Below are 18078 nucleotides of genomic sequence, written 5' to 3'. Positions count from 1 at the left end.
GGATTTGGGGGGGGGGGGTCATGGGGGGGTCGTGGGGGGGGAGTGGGGGGGCGTGGGGGGGGCGTGGGGGGTCATTGGGGGTCATTGGGGGGTCATTGGGGGGGGAGGGTGGGGGAGGTTGGGGGTGTCTGGGGGGGGGATTTGGGGGGGGGGGGGGGGGAGTGGGGGGGGAGTGGGGGGGAGTGGGGGGTCATTGGGGGGTCTTGGGGGTCATTGGGGGTCATTGGGGGTCATTGGAGAGGGAGGGTGGGGGAGGTTGGGGGTGTCTGGGGGGGGTTTTGGGGGGGGGGAGGGGGTCATGGGGGTCATGGGGGGGGAGTGGGGGGGAGGGTGGGGGAGGTTGGGGGGGTCTTGGGGGGGTCTGGAGGGGATTTTGGGGCCATTTGGGGGGAATTTTGGGGTTTTTGGGTCCCTCTGGGGCGCTTTAGGATCCCCCTCTCTCTCCCGACCCCCCGGGGCCACCCATGGGTGCCCCTGGGGTCTCCCCCTGACCCTGGGGGGGGATTTTGGGGAGGTTCCTGAGGATTTTGGGGCCGTTTGGGCTGGATTTGGGGGTTTTTGGGCCCATCTGGGGTGGTTGAGGACCCCGCGCCCTCTCCCACCTCCCCGGGGGCCACCCATGGGTGCTGCTGGGGTCCCCCCCCTGACCCTGGGGGGGGATTTTGGGGAGGTTCCTGAGGATTTTGGGGGCATCCGGGGTGGATTTGGGGCCATTTGGGGGGAATTTTGGGGTTTTTGGGTCCCTCTGGGGTGGTTGAGGACCCCGCACCCTCTCCCACCTCCCTGGGGGCCACCCATGGGTGCTGCTGGGTGTCCCCCCCTGACCTTGGGGGGGATTTTGGGGAGGTTCCTGAGGATTTTGGGGCCATGTGGAGGGGATTTGGGGCCATTTGGGGTGAATTTGGGGGTTTTGGGTCCCTCTGGGGCGCTTTAGGACCCTGCGCCCTCTCCCACCTCCCCGGGGGCCACCCATGGGTGCCCCTGGGGTCTCCCCCTGACCCTGGGGGGGGATTTTGGGGAGGTTTCTGAGGATTTTGGGGCCATCTGGAGGGAATTTGGGGCCATTTGGGGTGAATTTGGGGGTTTTGGGTCCCTCTGGGGCGCTTTAGGATCCCCCCCGCTCTCCCAGCCCACCGGGGGCCACCCATGGGTGCTGCTGGGGTCCCCCCCTGACCCTGGGGGGGATTTTGGGGAGGTTCCTGAGGATTTTGGGGCCGTTTGGGCTGGATTTGGGGGTTTTTGGGTCCCTCTGGGGTGGTTGAGGACCCCGCGCCCTCTCCCAGCCCCCCGGGGGCCACCCATGGGTGCCCCTGGGGTCCCCCCCCCGACCCCTGGGGGGGCTTTTGGGGGTCTCTCACCGAAGTTATCGGGGGTCTTCTTGGTGACCAGGAAGCAGAGCTGGGCCTCGGCCACCTCCCTGCCCTTCCTCCCCTCCTCCTCCTCCTCCTCCTCCTCCTCCCGGCACCCAAGGGTGCTCGCGGGGACCTCCGGGGGCCGGAAAGCCACCGCCAGGCGCACCCTGAGCAGCGGCGGGGACCTGGGGGGGGGGGGGGGAGATTTTGGGGGGGGGGGTCCCCATTTTGGGGGGGTGTCCCCATTTTGGGGGTGGGGTCCCCATTTTGGGGGGGGGTCCCCTTTTTCGGGGGGGGTCCCCATTTTGGGGGGGGTCCCCATTTTCGGGGGTGGGGATCCCCTTTCTTTTTCGGGGGGGGTCCCCATTTTCGGGGGGGTTCCCCATTTTCGGGGGTGGGTCCCCTTTTTGGGGGGGGGTCCCCATTTTGGGGTGGGGGTCCCCTTTTTGGGGGTGGGTGTCCCCTTTCTTTTTGGGGGGGTGTCCCCATTTTCGGGGGGGGGTCCCCATTTTGGGGGGGGGTCCCCATTTCGGGGGGGGTGTCCCCTTTTTGGGGGGGGTCCCCATTTTGGGGGGGGTCCCCATTTTGGGGGGAAATCCCCTTTTTGGGAGGGGGTCCCCATTTTCGGGGTGGGGGTCCCCTTTCTTTTTCGGGGGGGAAATCCCCATTTTCGGGGGGGTCCCCATTTTGGGGGGGTGTCCCCTTTTTGGGGGGGGATCCCCATTTTTGGGGGGGTGTCCCCATTTTCGGGAGTGTCCCCTTTTCGGGGGGGGGTCCCATTTTGGGGGGGTGTCCCCATTTTGGGGGGGGGTCCCCATTTTGGGGGGGGTGTCCCCATTTTCGGGGGGTCCCCATTTTCGGGGGGTGTCCCCTTTTTCGGGGGGGGGTCCCCATTTTTGGGGGTGGGGGTCCCCTTTCTTTTTCGGGGGGGTGTCCCCTTTTGGGGGGGGTCCCCTTTTCGGGGGGGTCCCCATTTTCAGGGGAAATCCCTTTTTCGGGGGGAAATCCCCTTTTTCGGGGGGTGTCCCCTTTTCGGGGGGAAATCCCCTTTTGGGGGGGGTCCCCTTTTCGGGGGGGGGTCCCACCTGAGCAGCAGGACCTGGCCCTGGGCCCCCACGGCCACGTCCGGCAGCCTGTCCCCCGTCAGGTCCCGGCCCCCGCTCAGCGCCTGCCCGAAGTGGCGCGGCCCGCTGGCCAATCGGGAGCCCGCGATGCGCTGCGGGGGGAGGGGGAGGGGTCAGGGGGGTGGGGGGGGTGGGGGGGGAGGGGACCCCGGCACCCCGAGGTGGGGCCGGCGCCCAAAAGGGCTCCGGCACCCAAGGGGGCTCCGGCACCCAGGGGGATCCTACAGGCGAGGTTCTAGACCACCCAAGGGTTCTCGACCAACCAAGGGGGCTCCAGCACCCAAGACACCTCCAGCACCCAAGGGTTCCCAAGCACCCAAGGGTTCTCCACCACCCAAGATGCCCCCAGCACCCAACCCACCCCCACCACCCAAGACACCTCCAGCACCCAAGGGTCCCCCAGCACCCAAGGGTCCCCCACCACCCAAGGGTTGCCGACCACTCAAGGTTCCCCAGCACCCAAGTCACCTCCAGCACCCAAGGGTTCCCCACCACCCAAGATGTCTCCACCACCGAAGACTTCCCCAGCACCCAAGGGTCCCCCAGCACCCAAGGGGTCTCCAGCATCCAGGGGGATTCTACTGGTGAGGTTCTCGACCACCCAAGGATTTCCGACCACCCAAGACACGTCCAGCACCCAAGGGTTCTCCACCACCCAAGATGTCTCCAGCACCCAAGACTTCCCCAGCACCCAACCCACCCCCAGCACCCAAGGGTTCCCGACCAAACAAGGGTCCCCCAGCACCCAAGGGTCCTCCACCAACCCAAGATGTCTCCAGCACCCAAGACTTCCCCAGCACCCAAGGGTCCCCCACCACCCAAGGGTGCCCCAGCACCCAAGGGTCCCCCACCAACCCAAGACTTCCCCAGCACCCAAGGGTCCCCCAGCACCCAAGGGTCCCCCACCACCCAAGGGTCCCCCACCACCCAAGGGTCCCCCACCACCCAAGGGTTCCCAACCACCCAAGGTTCTCCACCACCCAAGGGTTCTCCACCACCCAAGATGCCCCCCAGCACCCAAGGGTCCCCCAGCACCCAAGGGTTCCCCAGCACCCAAGGGTCCCCCAGCACCCAACCCACCCCCACCACCCAAGGGTCCCCCAGCACCCAAGGGTCCCCCAGCACCCAAGGGTTCTCCACCACCCAAGATGCCCCCAGCACCCAACCCACCCCCACCACCCAAGGTTCCCCAGCACCCAAGACTTCCCCAGCACCCAAGGGTTCCCAACCACCCAAAGGTTCCCCAGCACACAAGGGCTCCCCAGCACCCAAGGGTCCCCCACCACCCAAGGTTCCCCACCAACCCAAGATGCCCCCAGCACCCAACCCACCCCCACCACCCAAGACACCCCCAGCACCCAAGGGTCCCCCACCACCCAAGGGTTCCCAACCACCCAAGGTTCTCCACCACCCAAGGGTTCTCCACCAACCCAAGATGCCCCCAGCACCCAAGGGTCCCCAGCACCCAAGGGTGCCCCCCACCTGGCTGTAGCGCGGGGCGACGCCGCCCTCCTCCCCCCGGAAGACGTAGACGGCCCCGCGGTGCTCGTCCTCCAGGGGGGCGCCCACGGCCACGTCGTGCCAGCCGTCGCCGTCCACGTCCCCCAGGCGGCTGAGGCTGGCCCCGAAGCGCCCCAGGGGGTGGCCGGGCTGGCCCCGCAGCGTCAGAGGGCAGTGCAGCTTCCCGGACTGGGGGGGGGTTAATTAGGGCGGGGTAATTAGGGGGGGGTAATTAGGGATGGGTTGGGTGGGGTGGGGTGGGTTGGGTTGAGTAGAGTTGGGTTGGGTTGGGTTGGGTTGGGTTGGGTGGGGTGGGGTGGGGTGGGGTGGGAGGGGTTGGTTGGGGTTGGGTTGGGTTAATTAGGATGGGTTAATTAGGGCTGGGTTGGGTTAATTAGGGTGGGTTAATTAGGGGGGGGTAATTAGGGATGGGTTGGGTGGGGTGGGTTGGGTTGGGTAGAGATGGGTTGGGTTGGGTTGGGAGGGGTTGGGTTGGGTTAATTAGGATGGGTTAATTAGGGCTGGGTTGGGTTAATTAGGGTAGGTTAATTAGGGCTGGGTTGTGTTAATTAGGGTGTGTTGGGTCAATTAGGGTGGGTTAATTAGGGCTGGGTTGTGTTAATTAGGGGGGGTTAATTAGGGCTGGGTCCCCCAGGCGGCTGAGGCTGGCCCCGAAGCGCCCCAGGGGGTGGCCGGGCTGGCCCCGCAGCGTCAGAGGGCAGTGCAGCTTCCCGGACTGGGGGGGGGTTAATTAGGGCGGGGTTAATTAGGGGGGGGTAATTAGGGCTGGGTTGGGTGGGGTGGGGTGGGTTGGGTTGGGTAGAGTTGGGTTGGGTTGGGTTGGGTTGAGTGGGGTTGGGTTGGGTGTGGTTGGGTTAATTAGGATGGGTTAATTAGGGCTGGGTTGGGTTAATTAGGGCTGGGTGGGGTTAATTAGGATGGGTTAATTAGGGCTGGGTTGGATGGGGTGGGTTGATTGCATTGGGTTGGGTTGGGTAGAGTTGGGTTGGGTTGGGTGGGGTGGGGTGCGGTGGGAGGGGTTGGGTTGGGGTGGGTGGGGTTGGGTTAATTAGGATGAGTTAATTAGGGCTGGGTTGGGTTAATTAGGGCTGGGTTGGGTTAATTAGGGTGGATTAATTAGGGCTGGGTAGGATGGGTTGGGTTGGGTTGGGTTGTGTTGAGTGGGGTTGGGTTGGGTTGGGTGGGGTGGGGTGGGGTGGGAGGGGTTGGGTGGGGTTGGGTTGGGTTAATTAGGATGGGTTAATTAGGGCTGGGTTGGGTTAATTAGGGTGGGTTAATTAGGGCTGGGTTGGATGGGGAGGGTTGGGTTGGGTTGGGAGATTTGGGGTCGATTTGGGGTCGATTTGGGGTCGGGTTGGGGTTGAGTTGGGGTCAATTCGGGGTCAATTTCGGGTCAATTTCGAGTCACTTTGGGGTCGATTTGGGGACAATTTTGGGTCAATTTGGGGTTGATTTGGGGTTGATTTGTGGTCGATTTGTGTTTGATCTGGGGTTGATTTCGGGTCGATTTCGGGTCACTTTGGGGTCAATTCGGGGTCACTTTGGGGTCGATTTCGGGTCAGTTTGGGGTCACTTTGGGGTTGATTTAGGGTCACTTTGGGTCGATTTCGGGTCGATTTCAGGTCAATTTGGGGTCAGATTTGGGTTGATTTAGGGTCAGTTTGGGGTCGATTCGGGGTCGCTTTGGGGCCGATTTCAGGTCGATTTCAGGTCACTTTGGGGTCTATTTGGGGTCACTTTGGGCTCGATTTGGGGTTGATTTGGGATTGATTTGGGGTCGATTTCGGGTCACTTTGGGGTCGATTCAGGGTCAATTCGGGGTCAATTTCGGGTCAGTTTGGGGTCACTTTGGGGTTGATTTTGGGTCGCTTTGGGGTCACTTTGGGGTCGATTTCGGGTCACTTTGGGATCGATTCGGGGTCTCTTTGGGGTCGATTTCAGGTCAATTCGTGGTCGCTTTGGGGTCGCTTTGGGGTCGCTTTGGGGTCGATTTCGGGTCAGTTTGGGGTCACTTTGGGGTCAGTTTGGGGTGACTTTTGGGGGTCGCCTACCTGCGGCGGCAGCCGGCAGAGCACCACGCGCCCCCCGCTGCCGTCCCCGTAGAACATGGGGGCCCCCACCAGCAGCGCCCCCGCCGAGGCGCCCCCCCGGGGGGCCAGGGCGCACAGGGCCGCCCCGAAGTAGGAGCCCACCTGGGGGCAGCGGGGTCAGCGGGATGGGGTAGGGGGGGGACACGCCGCCCCCCCCGCCACCCCCCCGCCACCCCCCCGGCCCCCCCCCTTACCTGCTGCCCCACGGCGTCGCCCACCAGCTCCCAGGTGGCCGTGGGGCCGCGGCGGAGGAGGAAGAGGAGGAGGCGGCCGACGTGGCCGGAGCGGGGGGCCCCCAGCGCCAGCGCCCGGCTGCCCCCCAGGGACAGGGACTCGGCCGCGTAGCCTGGGGACGGCGGGGGCAGGGGGGTCAAGAGGGGAGGGGGTGGGGTGGGGGGGGGGTGGGGAGGGGGGTGGGGGGGAGGGTGGACCACCAAGGGGGTCGCCCGGGGGGGAAAAGGGGACGGGGAGGGGCGTGGGGAGAGAGGGAGGTGGGGGGGGACATCCGGAGGGGCTATGGGGACACCGAGACCCCCAGGACCCCCAAGAGGACACCAAGACCCCCATAGGGACACCAAAAACCCCATAGGGATACCAAGACCCCAAAACCCCCACAGTGACCCCAAGACCCCCCAAGGGGACGCCAAGACCCCCAAGAGGACACCAAAAACCCCAAGACCCCCATGGGGACACCAAGACCCCAAAGACCCCCAAGTGGACACCGAGACCCCCAAGACCCCCGTGATGACCCCAAGACTCCCAAGAAGACACCAACGACCCCAAGACCCCCACGGTGACCCCAAGACTCCCAAGACCCCCAAGGGGACACCAACACCCCCAAGACCCCCACGGTGACCCCAAGGCTCCCATGGGGACACCAAGACCCCAATGGTGACCCCAAGACCCCCAAGACCCCCACAGTGACCCCAAGACCCCCAAGGGGACACCAAGACCCCCAAGACCCCCACGGTGACCCCAAGACCCCCACGGTGACCCCAAGACCCCCAAGACCCCCAAGAGGACACCAACACCCCCAAAACCCCCACGGTGACCCCAAGACCCCCCCAGGGTGACCCCAAGACCCCCCCCAGTGGTGACCCCAAGCCCCCCAAGCCCCCCCCCCAATTATTTGGGACCCGCCCCTCACCCAGGTAGGCGTCCCTCATGTCCCCGGCGCCCCGGGACGCGTTGACGAAGGTGGGCTTCCCGCCGGGGCCGTAGACGAAGACCCCCCCGGCCCAGTCGTAGGCGCCCACCGCTCCCAGTACGGGCCCCTCCTGCACCAGTACAGAGCGGGAGGGGACCGGTTGGGGGCGGGGGGCGGCGGGCGAGGGGGGTGGGCTTTTGGGGGGGGTCTCGGGGGGTCTCGGGGCCACTCACGGGGGTGAGCAGGGCGCTGAAGCCCTCCTGGGCCATCTCCAGCTGGAAGGAGCTGCCGAGGGCGGACTGGGTGCCTGGAGGGGGGAGAGGGGGGCACCCAAGGGTGACGGGGGTCCCAAAACGGTCTCGGGGACCCCCCCGGGGCCCGATGGGGTACCCTCGATGGCGAAGATCTTCTCCTGCAGCTGGTTCTGGATGCCCTGCAGGGCGTCGAAGTTGTCCACGCGGAAGACGTGGTCCTCGGGGGGCGCCGAGGCGATGGCCTGGAGCTCGGCCAGGGCGTCGGGGTCTTGGAAGGCGTTGCCCACCTGCGGTCAAGGGGACGGGGGGGGGTCGGGGGGGTGGATGGAGATGTTTGGAGGTGGTCTAGAACGTCTGGGAGGGGTTGGGTGGGTGGTTGAGAAGTTTGGAGGTGGATGGAGATGTCTGGAGATGATCTAGAACATCTGGAGGTGGTTGGGTGGATGGATGGAGATGTTCTAGAACATCTGGAGATGGTTGGGTGGATGGTTGGGATGTTTTGGGATGGATGGAGATGTTTGGAGATGGTCTAGAACGTCTGGGAGGGGTTGGGTGGATGGTTGGAGGTGTTTTGGAGATGGTCTAGAACATTTGGGGATGGTTGGGTGGATGGTTGGAGATGTTTTGGGATGGGTGGGGATGTTTGGAGATGTTCTAGAACATCTGGGAGCAGTTGGGTGGATGGTTGGAGATGTTCTGGAGATGGTCTAGAACATCTGGGAGGGGTTGGGTGGATGGCTGAGATGTTTGGAGGTGGATGGAGATGTTCTGGAGATGATCTAGAACATCTGGGAACAGTTGGGTGAGTGGTTGAGATGTTTTGGAGATGGTCTAGAACATCTGGAGATGGTTGGGTGGGTGGATGGAGATGTTCTAGAACATCTGGGAGGGGTTGGGGGGATGGTTGAGATGTTTGGAGGTGGATGGATGGATGGAGATGTTCTAGAACATCTGGGGATGGATGGATGGAGATGTTCTGGAGATGTTCTAGAACATCTGGGAGAGGTCGGATGGACGGATGGGGATGTTTGGAGGTGGATGGATGGATGGAGATGTTCTAGAACATCTGAGAACGGTTGGCTGGATGGTTGGAGATGTTTTGGAGATGGTCTAGAACATCTGGAGATGGTTGGGTGGGTGGATGGAGATGGTCTAGAACATCTGGGAGGGGTCGGACGGACGGACGGAGATATTTGGGGACGGACGGCGGCGGCGGGAGCCCCCTCACCCCGATGGCGTAGCGCGTCACCCCCATGCTGTCGGCCAATGGGATGACGTCCCTGTAGTTGAGGGGGTCGTTGACCTTCCTCCCGTCCGTGATGACGATGAGGACCTTTCTAGAACCTTCTCGCGCCCCCATGCCGGGCCGAAACGTCTCCGTCCTACGCCGGGAGGTGGAGGGACACCGGGGTGAGGGACCCGGGGCGGGGTGGAGGCCTCGGAGGGTGGGGTTCTCCGGGGAGGGGGGGGGGGGAGGGGGGGGACTCACAGAACTTTCCGGATGGCCGTGGCGGTGAAGGTCCAACCATGGAGCTGGCGGACCTTCCTCACCAGCTCGATGGGGTCCCGGGAGCGCCGGAAGGTCTCGAAGTTGAAGTGCTCCTCGATCTCGTTGGAGAACTGGGTGAGGGCGAACTGCAACGGGGGGGGACGCGCGGAAGAAGACCCCGACGTGAGGAACCATGGGAGAACCCAACTGGAAGACCCCGACGTGAGGAACCATGGGAGAACCCAACTGGAAGACCCCGACGTGAGGAACCATGGGAGAACCCGACCAGAAGACCAAATAGTGAGAAATTATGGAAGAACCCGACCAGAAGAAGACCCCAACGCGTCAACCCAACGTGAGGAACCATGGGAGAACCCGACCAGAAGACCCAATGTGAGGAACTATGGGAGAACCCGACCAGAAGAAGACCCCAACGCGTCAACCCAACGTGAGGAACCATGGGAGAACCCAACTGGAAGACCCCAACGTGAGGAACCATGGGAGAACCCAACTGGAAGACCCCATCATGAGGAACCATTGGAGAACCCGACCAGAAGAAGACCCCAACGCGTCAACCCAACGTGAGGAACCATGGGAGAACCCAACTGGAAGACCCCGACGTGAGGAACCATGGGAGAACCCAACTGGAAGACCCCGACGTGAGGAATTATGGGAGAACCCGACCAGAAGAAGACCCCAATGTGTCAACCCAACGTGAGGAACCATGGGAGAACCCAACTGGAAGACCCCGACGTGAGGAACCATGGGAGAACCCAACTGGAAGACCCCGTCAAGAGGAACCATGGGAGAACCCGACCAGAAGACCTCATCGTGAGAAATTATGGAAGAACCCGACCAGAAGAAGACCCCAACGCGTCACCCCAACGTGAGGAACCATGGGAGAACCCAACTGGAAGACCCCGACGTGAGGAACCATGGGAGAACCCGACCAGAAGACCAAATAGTGAGAAATTATGGAAGAACCCGACCAGAAGAAGACCCCAACGCGTCAACCCAACGTGAGGAACCATGGGAGAACCCAACTGGAAGACCCCGACGTGAGGAACCATGGGAGAACCCAACTGGAAGACCCCGACATGAGGAACCATGGGAGAACCCAATCAGAAGACCCCATCAAGAGGAACCATGGAAGAACCCGACCAGAAGAAGACCCCCAACGCGTCATCCCATCAAGAGGAACCATGGGAGAACCCAACTGGAAGACCCCGACGTGAGGAATTATGGGAGAACCCGACCAGAAGAAGACCCCAATGCGTCAACCCAACATGAGGAACCATGGGAGAACCCAACTGGAAGACCCCATCATGAGGAACCATGGGAGAACCCTACCAGAAGACCAAATAGTGAGAAATTATGGAAGAACCCGTCCAGAAGAAGACCCCAACGCGTCAACCCAACATGAGGAACCATGGGAGAACCCAACTGGAAGACCCCAAAGTGAGGAACCATGGGAGAACCCAACTGGAAGACCCCGACGTGAGGAACCATGGGAGAACCCAACTGGAAGACCCCGTTATGAGGAACCATGGGAGAACCCAACTGGAAGACCCCGACGTGAGGAACCATGGGAGAACCCAACTGGAAGACCCCGACGTGAGGAACCATGGGAGAACTCAACTGGAAGACCCCGACGTGAGGAACCATGGGAGAACCCGACCAGAAGACCTCATCGTGAGAAATTATGGAAGAACCCGACCAGAAGAAGACCCCAACGCGTCAACCCAACGTGAGGAACCATGGGAGAACCCAACTGGAAGACCCTGACGTGAGGAACCATGGGAGAACCCAACTGGAAGACCCCGTCAAGAGGAACCATGGGAGAACCCGACCAGAAGACCTCATCGTGAGAAATTATGGAAGAACCCGACCAGAAGAAGACCCCAACGAGTCAACCCAACATGAGGAACCATGGGAGAACCCAACCGGAAGACCCCGTCATGAGGAACCATGGGAGAACCCGACCAGAAGACCTCATCGTGAGAAATTATGGAAGAACCCGACCAGAAGAAGACCCCAACGCGTCAACCCAACGTGAGGAACCATGGGAGAACCCAACTGGAAGACCCCGACGTGAGGAACCATGGGAGAACCCGACCGGAAGACCAAATAGTGAGAAATTATGGAAGAACCCGACCAGAAGAAGACCCCAACGCGTCAACCCAACGTGAGGAACCATGGGAGAACCCAACTGGAAGACCCCGATGTGAGGAACCATGGGAGAACCCGACCAGAAGACCAAATAGTGAGAAATTATGGAAGAACCCGACCAGAAGAAGACCCCAACGCGTCAACCCAACATGAGGAACCATGGGAGAACCCAACTGGAAGACCCCGACGTGAGGAACCATTGAAGAACCCGACCAGAAGAAGACCCCAACGCGTCAACCCAACGTGAGGAACCATGGGAGAACCCAACTGGAAGACCCCGTCAAGAGGAACCATGGGAGAACCCGACCAGAAGAAGACCCCAATGTGTCACCCCAACGTGAGGAACCATGGGAAAACCCAACTGGAAGACCCCGACGTGAGGAACCATGGGAGAACCCAACTGGAAGACCCCGTCATGAGGAACCATGGAAGAACCCGACCAGAAGAAGACCCCAACGCGTCAACCCAACGTGAGGAACCATGGGAGAACCCAACTGGAAGACCCCGACGTGAGGAACCATGGGAGAACCCGACCAGAAGACCTCATCGTGAGAAATTATGGAAGAACCCGACCAGAAGAAGACCCCAACGCGTCAACCCAACATGAGGAACCATGGGAGAACCCAACTGGAAGACCCCATTTTGAGGAACCCTTGGAGAACCCAACCAGAAGAAGACCCAACGTGAGGAACCATGGAAGAACCCAACCAGAAGACCCCAACCCAACACCCCAACATGAGGAACCATGGGAAAACCCAACTGGAAGACCCCGTCATGAGGAACCATTGGAGAACCCGACCAGAAGAAGACCCCCACCACCACCCCGCCCCATCACGAAGACCGAGAGGAGCAGGAGAACCCTTTTTTAGGACACGACAGGGACGGAGAACCTGAAGGGCCCCCCCCGGGCGGGCGGTACCTGCGTGTCGGTGCCCTGGAACCTCTTCATCACCTCGGCGATGAAGGTCTTCATCGTCTGGAAGTTGTGGTGGTTGATGCTCCCCGAGCCGTCGATGAGGAGCGCCACGTCCGAAGATTTTTTGGGGCACTCTAGAGGGACCAGGGCGATGTCCCCGCGGCCAACGGGGGCGTCCCCAAAAATGTCCCACCCCTCGGTGTCCCACCCCGTACCTGGTTGGGTGGCCGGGAGGCGTTGGAGCTGCTGGAGGTTGACGTCGAGGTGGACGCAGAAGCCGTTGAGGTGGAGGTTCTCCCCGCAGGCCTGGGGCACCGTGGGGGCGCACACCTGGGGTGGTGGGGCGGGGAGACCCCGAAAATCAGCGGGGGGATCCCCAAAAATTAGTGGGGAGGCACCAGAAATCAGTGGGGACCCCGAAAATTAGTGGGGAGACACCAAAAATCAGTGGGGAGACACCAGAAATCAGTGGGGAGGCCCAAAAATTAGTGAGGAGACACCAGAAATCAGTGGGGACCCCAAAATTAGTGGGGAGACCCCAAAAATCAGTGGGGAGACACCAGAAATCAGTGGAGACCCCAAAATTAGTGGGGAGACCCCAAAAATCAGTGGGGAGACACCAGAAATCAGTGGAGACCCCAAAATTAGTGGGGAGACACCAAAAATCGGCGGGGAGACCCAAAAAATTAGTGGGGAGACCCCAAAATTAATGGGGAGACCCCAAAATCAGTGGGGAGACACCAAAAATCAGTGGGGAGGTCCCAAAATCAGTGGGGACCCCAAAAATCAACAGGGAGAACCCCCAAAAACAGTGGGGAAACCCCAAAACCAGAGGGAAGACCCCGAAAATTAGTGGGGAGACACCAAAATTAGTGGGGAGACACCAGAAATCAGTGGGAGACCCCAAAATCAGCGGGGAGACCCAAAAATTAGTGGGGAGATACTAAAAATCAGTGGGAGACCCCAAAAATCAGTGGGAGACCCCAAAAATCAGTGGGAAGACACCAGAAATCAGTGGGGAGGCCCCAAAATCAGCAGGGAGACCCCAAAAAATCGGTGGGGAGACCCCAAAAATTAGTGGGGAGACACCAGAAATCAGTGGGGAGCCCATAAATTAGTGGGGAGACACCAAAATCAGTGGGGAGACCCCAAAAATCAGTGGGGAGACACCAGAAATTAGTGGGGAGGCACCAGAAATCAATGGGGACCCCAAAAATCAGCAGGGAGACCCCAAAAACTCGGTGGGGAGACCCCAAAATCAGTGGGGAGACCCCAAAAATTAGTGGGGAGACCCCAAAAATCAGTGGGGACCCCAAAAATCAACAGGGAGACCCCCAAAAACAGTGGGGAAACCCCAAAACCAGAGGGAAGAGCCCGAAAATTAGTGGGGAGACACCAAAATTAGTGGGGAGACACCAGAAATCAGTGGGGAGGCCCCAAAATCAGCGGGAAGACCCAAAAATTAGTGGGAAGACACCAGAAATCAGTGGAGACCCCAGAAATCAACAAGGAGACCCCAAAACCAGCAGGGAGACCCCAAAAATCAGTGGGGACCCCAAAAGCAACAGGGAGACCCCCAAAAACAGTGGGGAAACCCCAAAACCAGAGGGAAGAGCCCGAAAATTAGTGGGGAGACCCCAAAAATCAACAAGAAGACCCCAAAACCAGCAGGGAGACACCAAAAATCAGTGGGGAGGCCCCAAAAATCAGCAGAGACCCCAAGAATCAGTAGGGAAACACCAAAAATCAGCAGGGAAACCCCAAAATTAGTGGGGAGACACCAAAAATGGGTGGGGAGACACCAAAAATCAGCGGGGAGACCCAAAAACTTAGTGGGGAGACCCAAAAATCAATGGGGAGACCCCAAAACCAGTGGGGAGGCCCCAAAAATCAACAGGGAGACCCCCACACCAAATAGACCAATTTTTGGTGAAATCTCCTTGATATCCCCCCAGATGGAGAAGTAGGGGGCGAAAAACCCTTGATATCACCCCAAAGAGACCAGTTTTGGGTGAAAACCCCTCGATATCACCCCAATGACCAAATTTGGGTGAAATCTCCTTCATATTACCAGAAATGGACCGATTTGGGGTGAAAACCCCTTGATTCCACCCCAAACGGACCGATTTGTCGCGCAATCCCCTCGGCGCCCCCCCCCAAACGGACACATTTTGAGCAAAAACCCTTCGACCTCACCCCAAACGGACCGATTTGGGGCGAAATCCCCCCAAAAACCCCTCTTCCGATACCCACCAGGGCCCCGTTGTCCCCCGCGGCCAGCGTCAACCCCATGGACGTGTTGACCCCTTTCGGCGACCCTACAAAAACACGGGGTGAGACCCTCGGGGACCCAAAACGACCCAAAATAGCCTTTTTTTTTTGGGGTCGGGGGAGAGGGGGGGGTTATGGGGGGGGGTCCTCACCATCGACGACCACCTCCTCGCACCTCCCGGTGCGGGGCCGGCACTGGAAAATCGTCCCCGATTTTTGGAGGGGCGCGCCCACTAGGATCCTACACGGTTGGGTTATTTTTTGGGGTGAAAAAGTGGGATTTTTGGGGTGAAAAAAGGGGATTTTGGGGTTTTTCGTCCCGCGCTCACCCGCCGTCGTCGGTGGTGCCGAACTGGGCCACGCTGTGGCCGAAAGCCCCCGCGGGGTCCCCGCGGAAGACGGTCACCGTGTCCTCGTCGATGCCGGGGCCGCGGCAGGAGGACAGGGCTGGGGGGGACATCGGGGTCACCGAGGGGACACCCCGAGACCCCTATAGGGCCCCCGAGTCCCCCTGTCCACCCTATAGGGTCCCCAAGTCCTGGTCCCACCCCATGTCCCCTATAGGGTTACGGAGCTCCCCAGGCCACCCCATGTCCCCTATAGGGCCCCCAAGTCCTGGTCTCATCCCACGTCCCCTATAGGACCCAGAGACACCCCATGTTCCCTATAGGGCCCCCGAGTCCCCCTGTCCACCCTATAGGGTCCCCAAGTCCTGGTCCCACCCCCTGTCCCCTATAGGACCCAGAGCCACCCCATGTCCCCTATAGGACCTAGACCCACCCCATGTCCCCTATAGGACCTAGACCCACCCCACGTCCCCTATAGGGCCCCCGAGTCCCCCTGTCCACCCTATAGGGTCCCCAAGTCCTGGTCCCACCCCATGTCACCTGTAGGACCCCCAAATCCTGGTCCCACCCCCCCTGTCCCCTATAGGATCCAGTGCTACCCCATATCCCCTATAGGACCTAGACCCACCCCGTGTCCCCTATAGGGCCCCCGAGTCCCCCTGTCCACCCTATAGGGTCCCCAAGTCCTGGTCCCATCCCATGTCCCCTATAGGATCCAGTGCTACCCCGTGTCCCATATAGGACCTAGACCCACTCCATGTCCCCTATAGGGCCCCCAAGTCCTGGTCCCACCCCCTGTCCCCTATAGGATCCAGAGCCACCCCATGTCCCCTATAGGGACATAGAGCTCCCCAGGCCACCCCATGTACCCTATAGGACCCCAAAGTCCTGGTCCCATCCCCTGTCCCCTATAGGACCCAGAGCCACCCCCTGTCCCCTATAGGACCTAATGCTACCTCATGTTCCCTATAGGGACATGGAGTTCCTGGTCGCACCCCTTGTCCCCTATAGGACCCAGAGCCACCCCACATCCCCTACAAGGTCCTGGTGCAACACCCACATCCCCTATAGGACCCCCCAGCTCCTGGTGCTACCCCACTTCCCCTATAGGACCCGGAGCCACACCACATCCTCTATAGTGACTCAGAGCTGATGGTGACACCCCACATCCCCTATAGGACCCAGCACCACCCCAAATCCCCTACAGGACCCAGAGCCACCCCACAACTCCTATAGGACCTGGTGCTACCCCAAATCCCCTATAGGACCCAGAGCCACCCAAAAGCCCCTATAGGACCCAGAGCCACCCCACATCCCCTATAGGGTCCAGAGCCACGCCAAATCCCCTATTGGACCCAGAGCCACCCTAAATCCCTTATAGGACCCAGAGCTTCTCCTAATACCTTATAGGACCCAGAGCCACCCCAAATCCCCTATTGGACCCAGAGCCACCCTAAATCCCTAAGAAGACCCATAGCCACCCCACAACTCCTATAGGACCCAGAGCCACCCTAAATCCCTTATAGGACCCAGAGCCACCCCAAATCCCCTATAGGACCCAGAGCCACCCCAAATCCCCTATAGGGCCCCGAGCCACCCTAAATCCCTAATAAAACCCAGAGCCACCCCATGTCCCCTATAGGACCCAGAGCCACCCCAAATCCCCTATAGGACCCAGAGCCACCCCAAATCCCCTATAGGGCCCCGAGGCACCCCAAATCCCTTATAGGGTCCAGAGCCACCCTAAATCCCTAATAAGACCCAGAGCCACCCCAAATCTTCTATAGGACCCAGAGCCACCCCAAATCCCCTATAGGACCCAGAGCCACCCCATGTCCCCTATAGGACCCAGTGCCACCCCATGTCCCCTATAGGACCCAGAGCCACCCCACATCCCCTATAGGGCCCAGAGCCACCCCAAATCCCTTATAGGACCCAGAGCCACCCCAAATCTCCTATAGGACCCAGAGCCACCCCACATCCCCTGTAGGACCCAGAGCCACCCCAAATCCCCTATAGGACCCAGAGCCACCCCACATCCCCTATAAGGCCCCGAGCCACCCCACATCCCCTATAGGACCCAGAGCCACCCTAAATCCCTAATAAGACCCAGAGCCACCCCAAATCCCCTATAGGACCTGGCGCCACCCCAAATCCCCTATAGGGTCCAGAGCCACCCCAAATCCCCTATAGGACCCAGAGCCACCCCAAATCCCCTATAGGACCCAGAGCCACCCCACATCCCCTATAGGACCTGGTGCCACCCATCCTTTTTCTATAGGACCCAGAGCCACTCCACATCCCTTATAGGGACACTGAGCTCCTGGAGCCACCCCACATCCCCTATAGGACCCAGAACCACCCCAAATCACCTATAGGACCCAGAGCCACCCCACATCCCTTATAGGACCCAGAGCCACCCCAAATCCCCTATAGGGTCCAGAGCCACCCCAAATCCCCTATAAGGCCCCGAGCCACCCTAAATCCCTAAGAAGACCCAGAGCCACCCCACAACTCCTATAGGACCCAGAGCCACCCTAAATCCCTTATAGGACCCAGAGCCACCCCACATCCCCTATAGGACCTGGTGCTACCCCAAATCATCTATAGGACCTAGCACCACCCCATGTCCCCTATAGGACCCAGAGCCACCCCAAATCCCCTATAGGACCCAGAGCCACCCTAAATCCCTTATAGGACCCAGAGCCACCCCAAATCCTTTATAGGGTCCAGAGTCACCCTAAATCCCTAATAAGACCCAGAGCCACCCCATGTCCCCTATAGGGTCCAGAGCCACCCCAAATCCCCTATAGGGCCCCGAGCCACCCTAAATCCCTTATAGGACCCAGAGCCACCCCACATCCCCTATAGGACCCAGAGCCACCCAAAAGCCCCTATAGGGCCCCGAGCCACCCTAAATCCCCTATAGGGTCCAGAGCCACCCCAAATCCCCTATAGGGCCCCGAGCCACCCACCCGCGGCCAGGAGGAGCAGCAGCGCCCGCGGCCCCATTGTCGCCGCCGGCTCCGTCCCCGAAGCAGAAGTTGGGCGGCGGCGGGGAGGGGAAGGGGAAGGAAGGGGTGGGGAAGGATTCGGGGGGAGAACGGGCGGAAAAGGGCAAAAATAACCCAAAAAAATTTAAAAAAATAAATGAATGGAAGCGCGGAGGGGGAAGAACAAAAATATATATAGGGTGGGGGAGGGGCTAACAAAAAAAGGGAGGAAAAGACAAAAAAAAGGGGCGCGGCCAATGAGGGAGCGCGTGACCCTATAAGGTCCGGTCCTATATGGACACGGGGTGGGGGTGGGGTGTATGGGGTATGGTTTGTCACCCCATGGTGACAGCAGCCTGAGGTGACACAAGCCCGTGGCGACACCACCCCCGTGATCCTAAAAAC

At 60.5% G+C, this 18078-nt stretch overlaps 1 protein-coding gene across 1 annotated transcript in view; it reads right to left on the bottom strand.

Annotated features, from left to right (window-relative positions):
* Positions 1–17792, bottom strand: part of LOC311426112 (integrin alpha-X-like) — a 29737-nt gene extending 11945 nt beyond the window's left edge. Inside the window, 17 exon segments of the mRNA XM_084502282.1 lie at positions 955–1000; positions 1359–1537; positions 2438–2568; positions 3959–4165; positions 6049–6189; positions 6282–6433; positions 7235–7364; positions 7468–7541; positions 7625–7775; positions 8717–8870; positions 8978–9123; positions 12066–12196; positions 12278–12392; positions 14316–14380; positions 14486–14574; positions 14663–14780; positions 17656–17792. Coding sequence (XP_084358408.1) covers positions 955–1000; positions 1359–1537; positions 2438–2568; positions 3959–4165; positions 6049–6189; positions 6282–6433; positions 7235–7364; positions 7468–7541; positions 7625–7775; positions 8717–8870; positions 8978–9123; positions 12066–12196; positions 12278–12392; positions 14316–14380; positions 14486–14574; positions 14663–14780; positions 17656–17692 — 2066 coding nt within the window. The 5' untranslated portion in view covers positions 17693–17792.
* Positions 17793–18078: the final 286 nt, after the last annotated feature.

This window comes from Aythya ferina (genome assembly GCF_964211825.1).
Source record: "Aythya ferina genome assembly, chromosome: 37".
Taxonomy (NCBI): Eukaryota; Metazoa; Chordata; class Aves; order Anseriformes; family Anatidae; genus Aythya; species Aythya ferina.
Note: the sequence above shows the minus strand (reverse complement) of the source record. Positions and strands in the feature narration are given on the sequence as shown.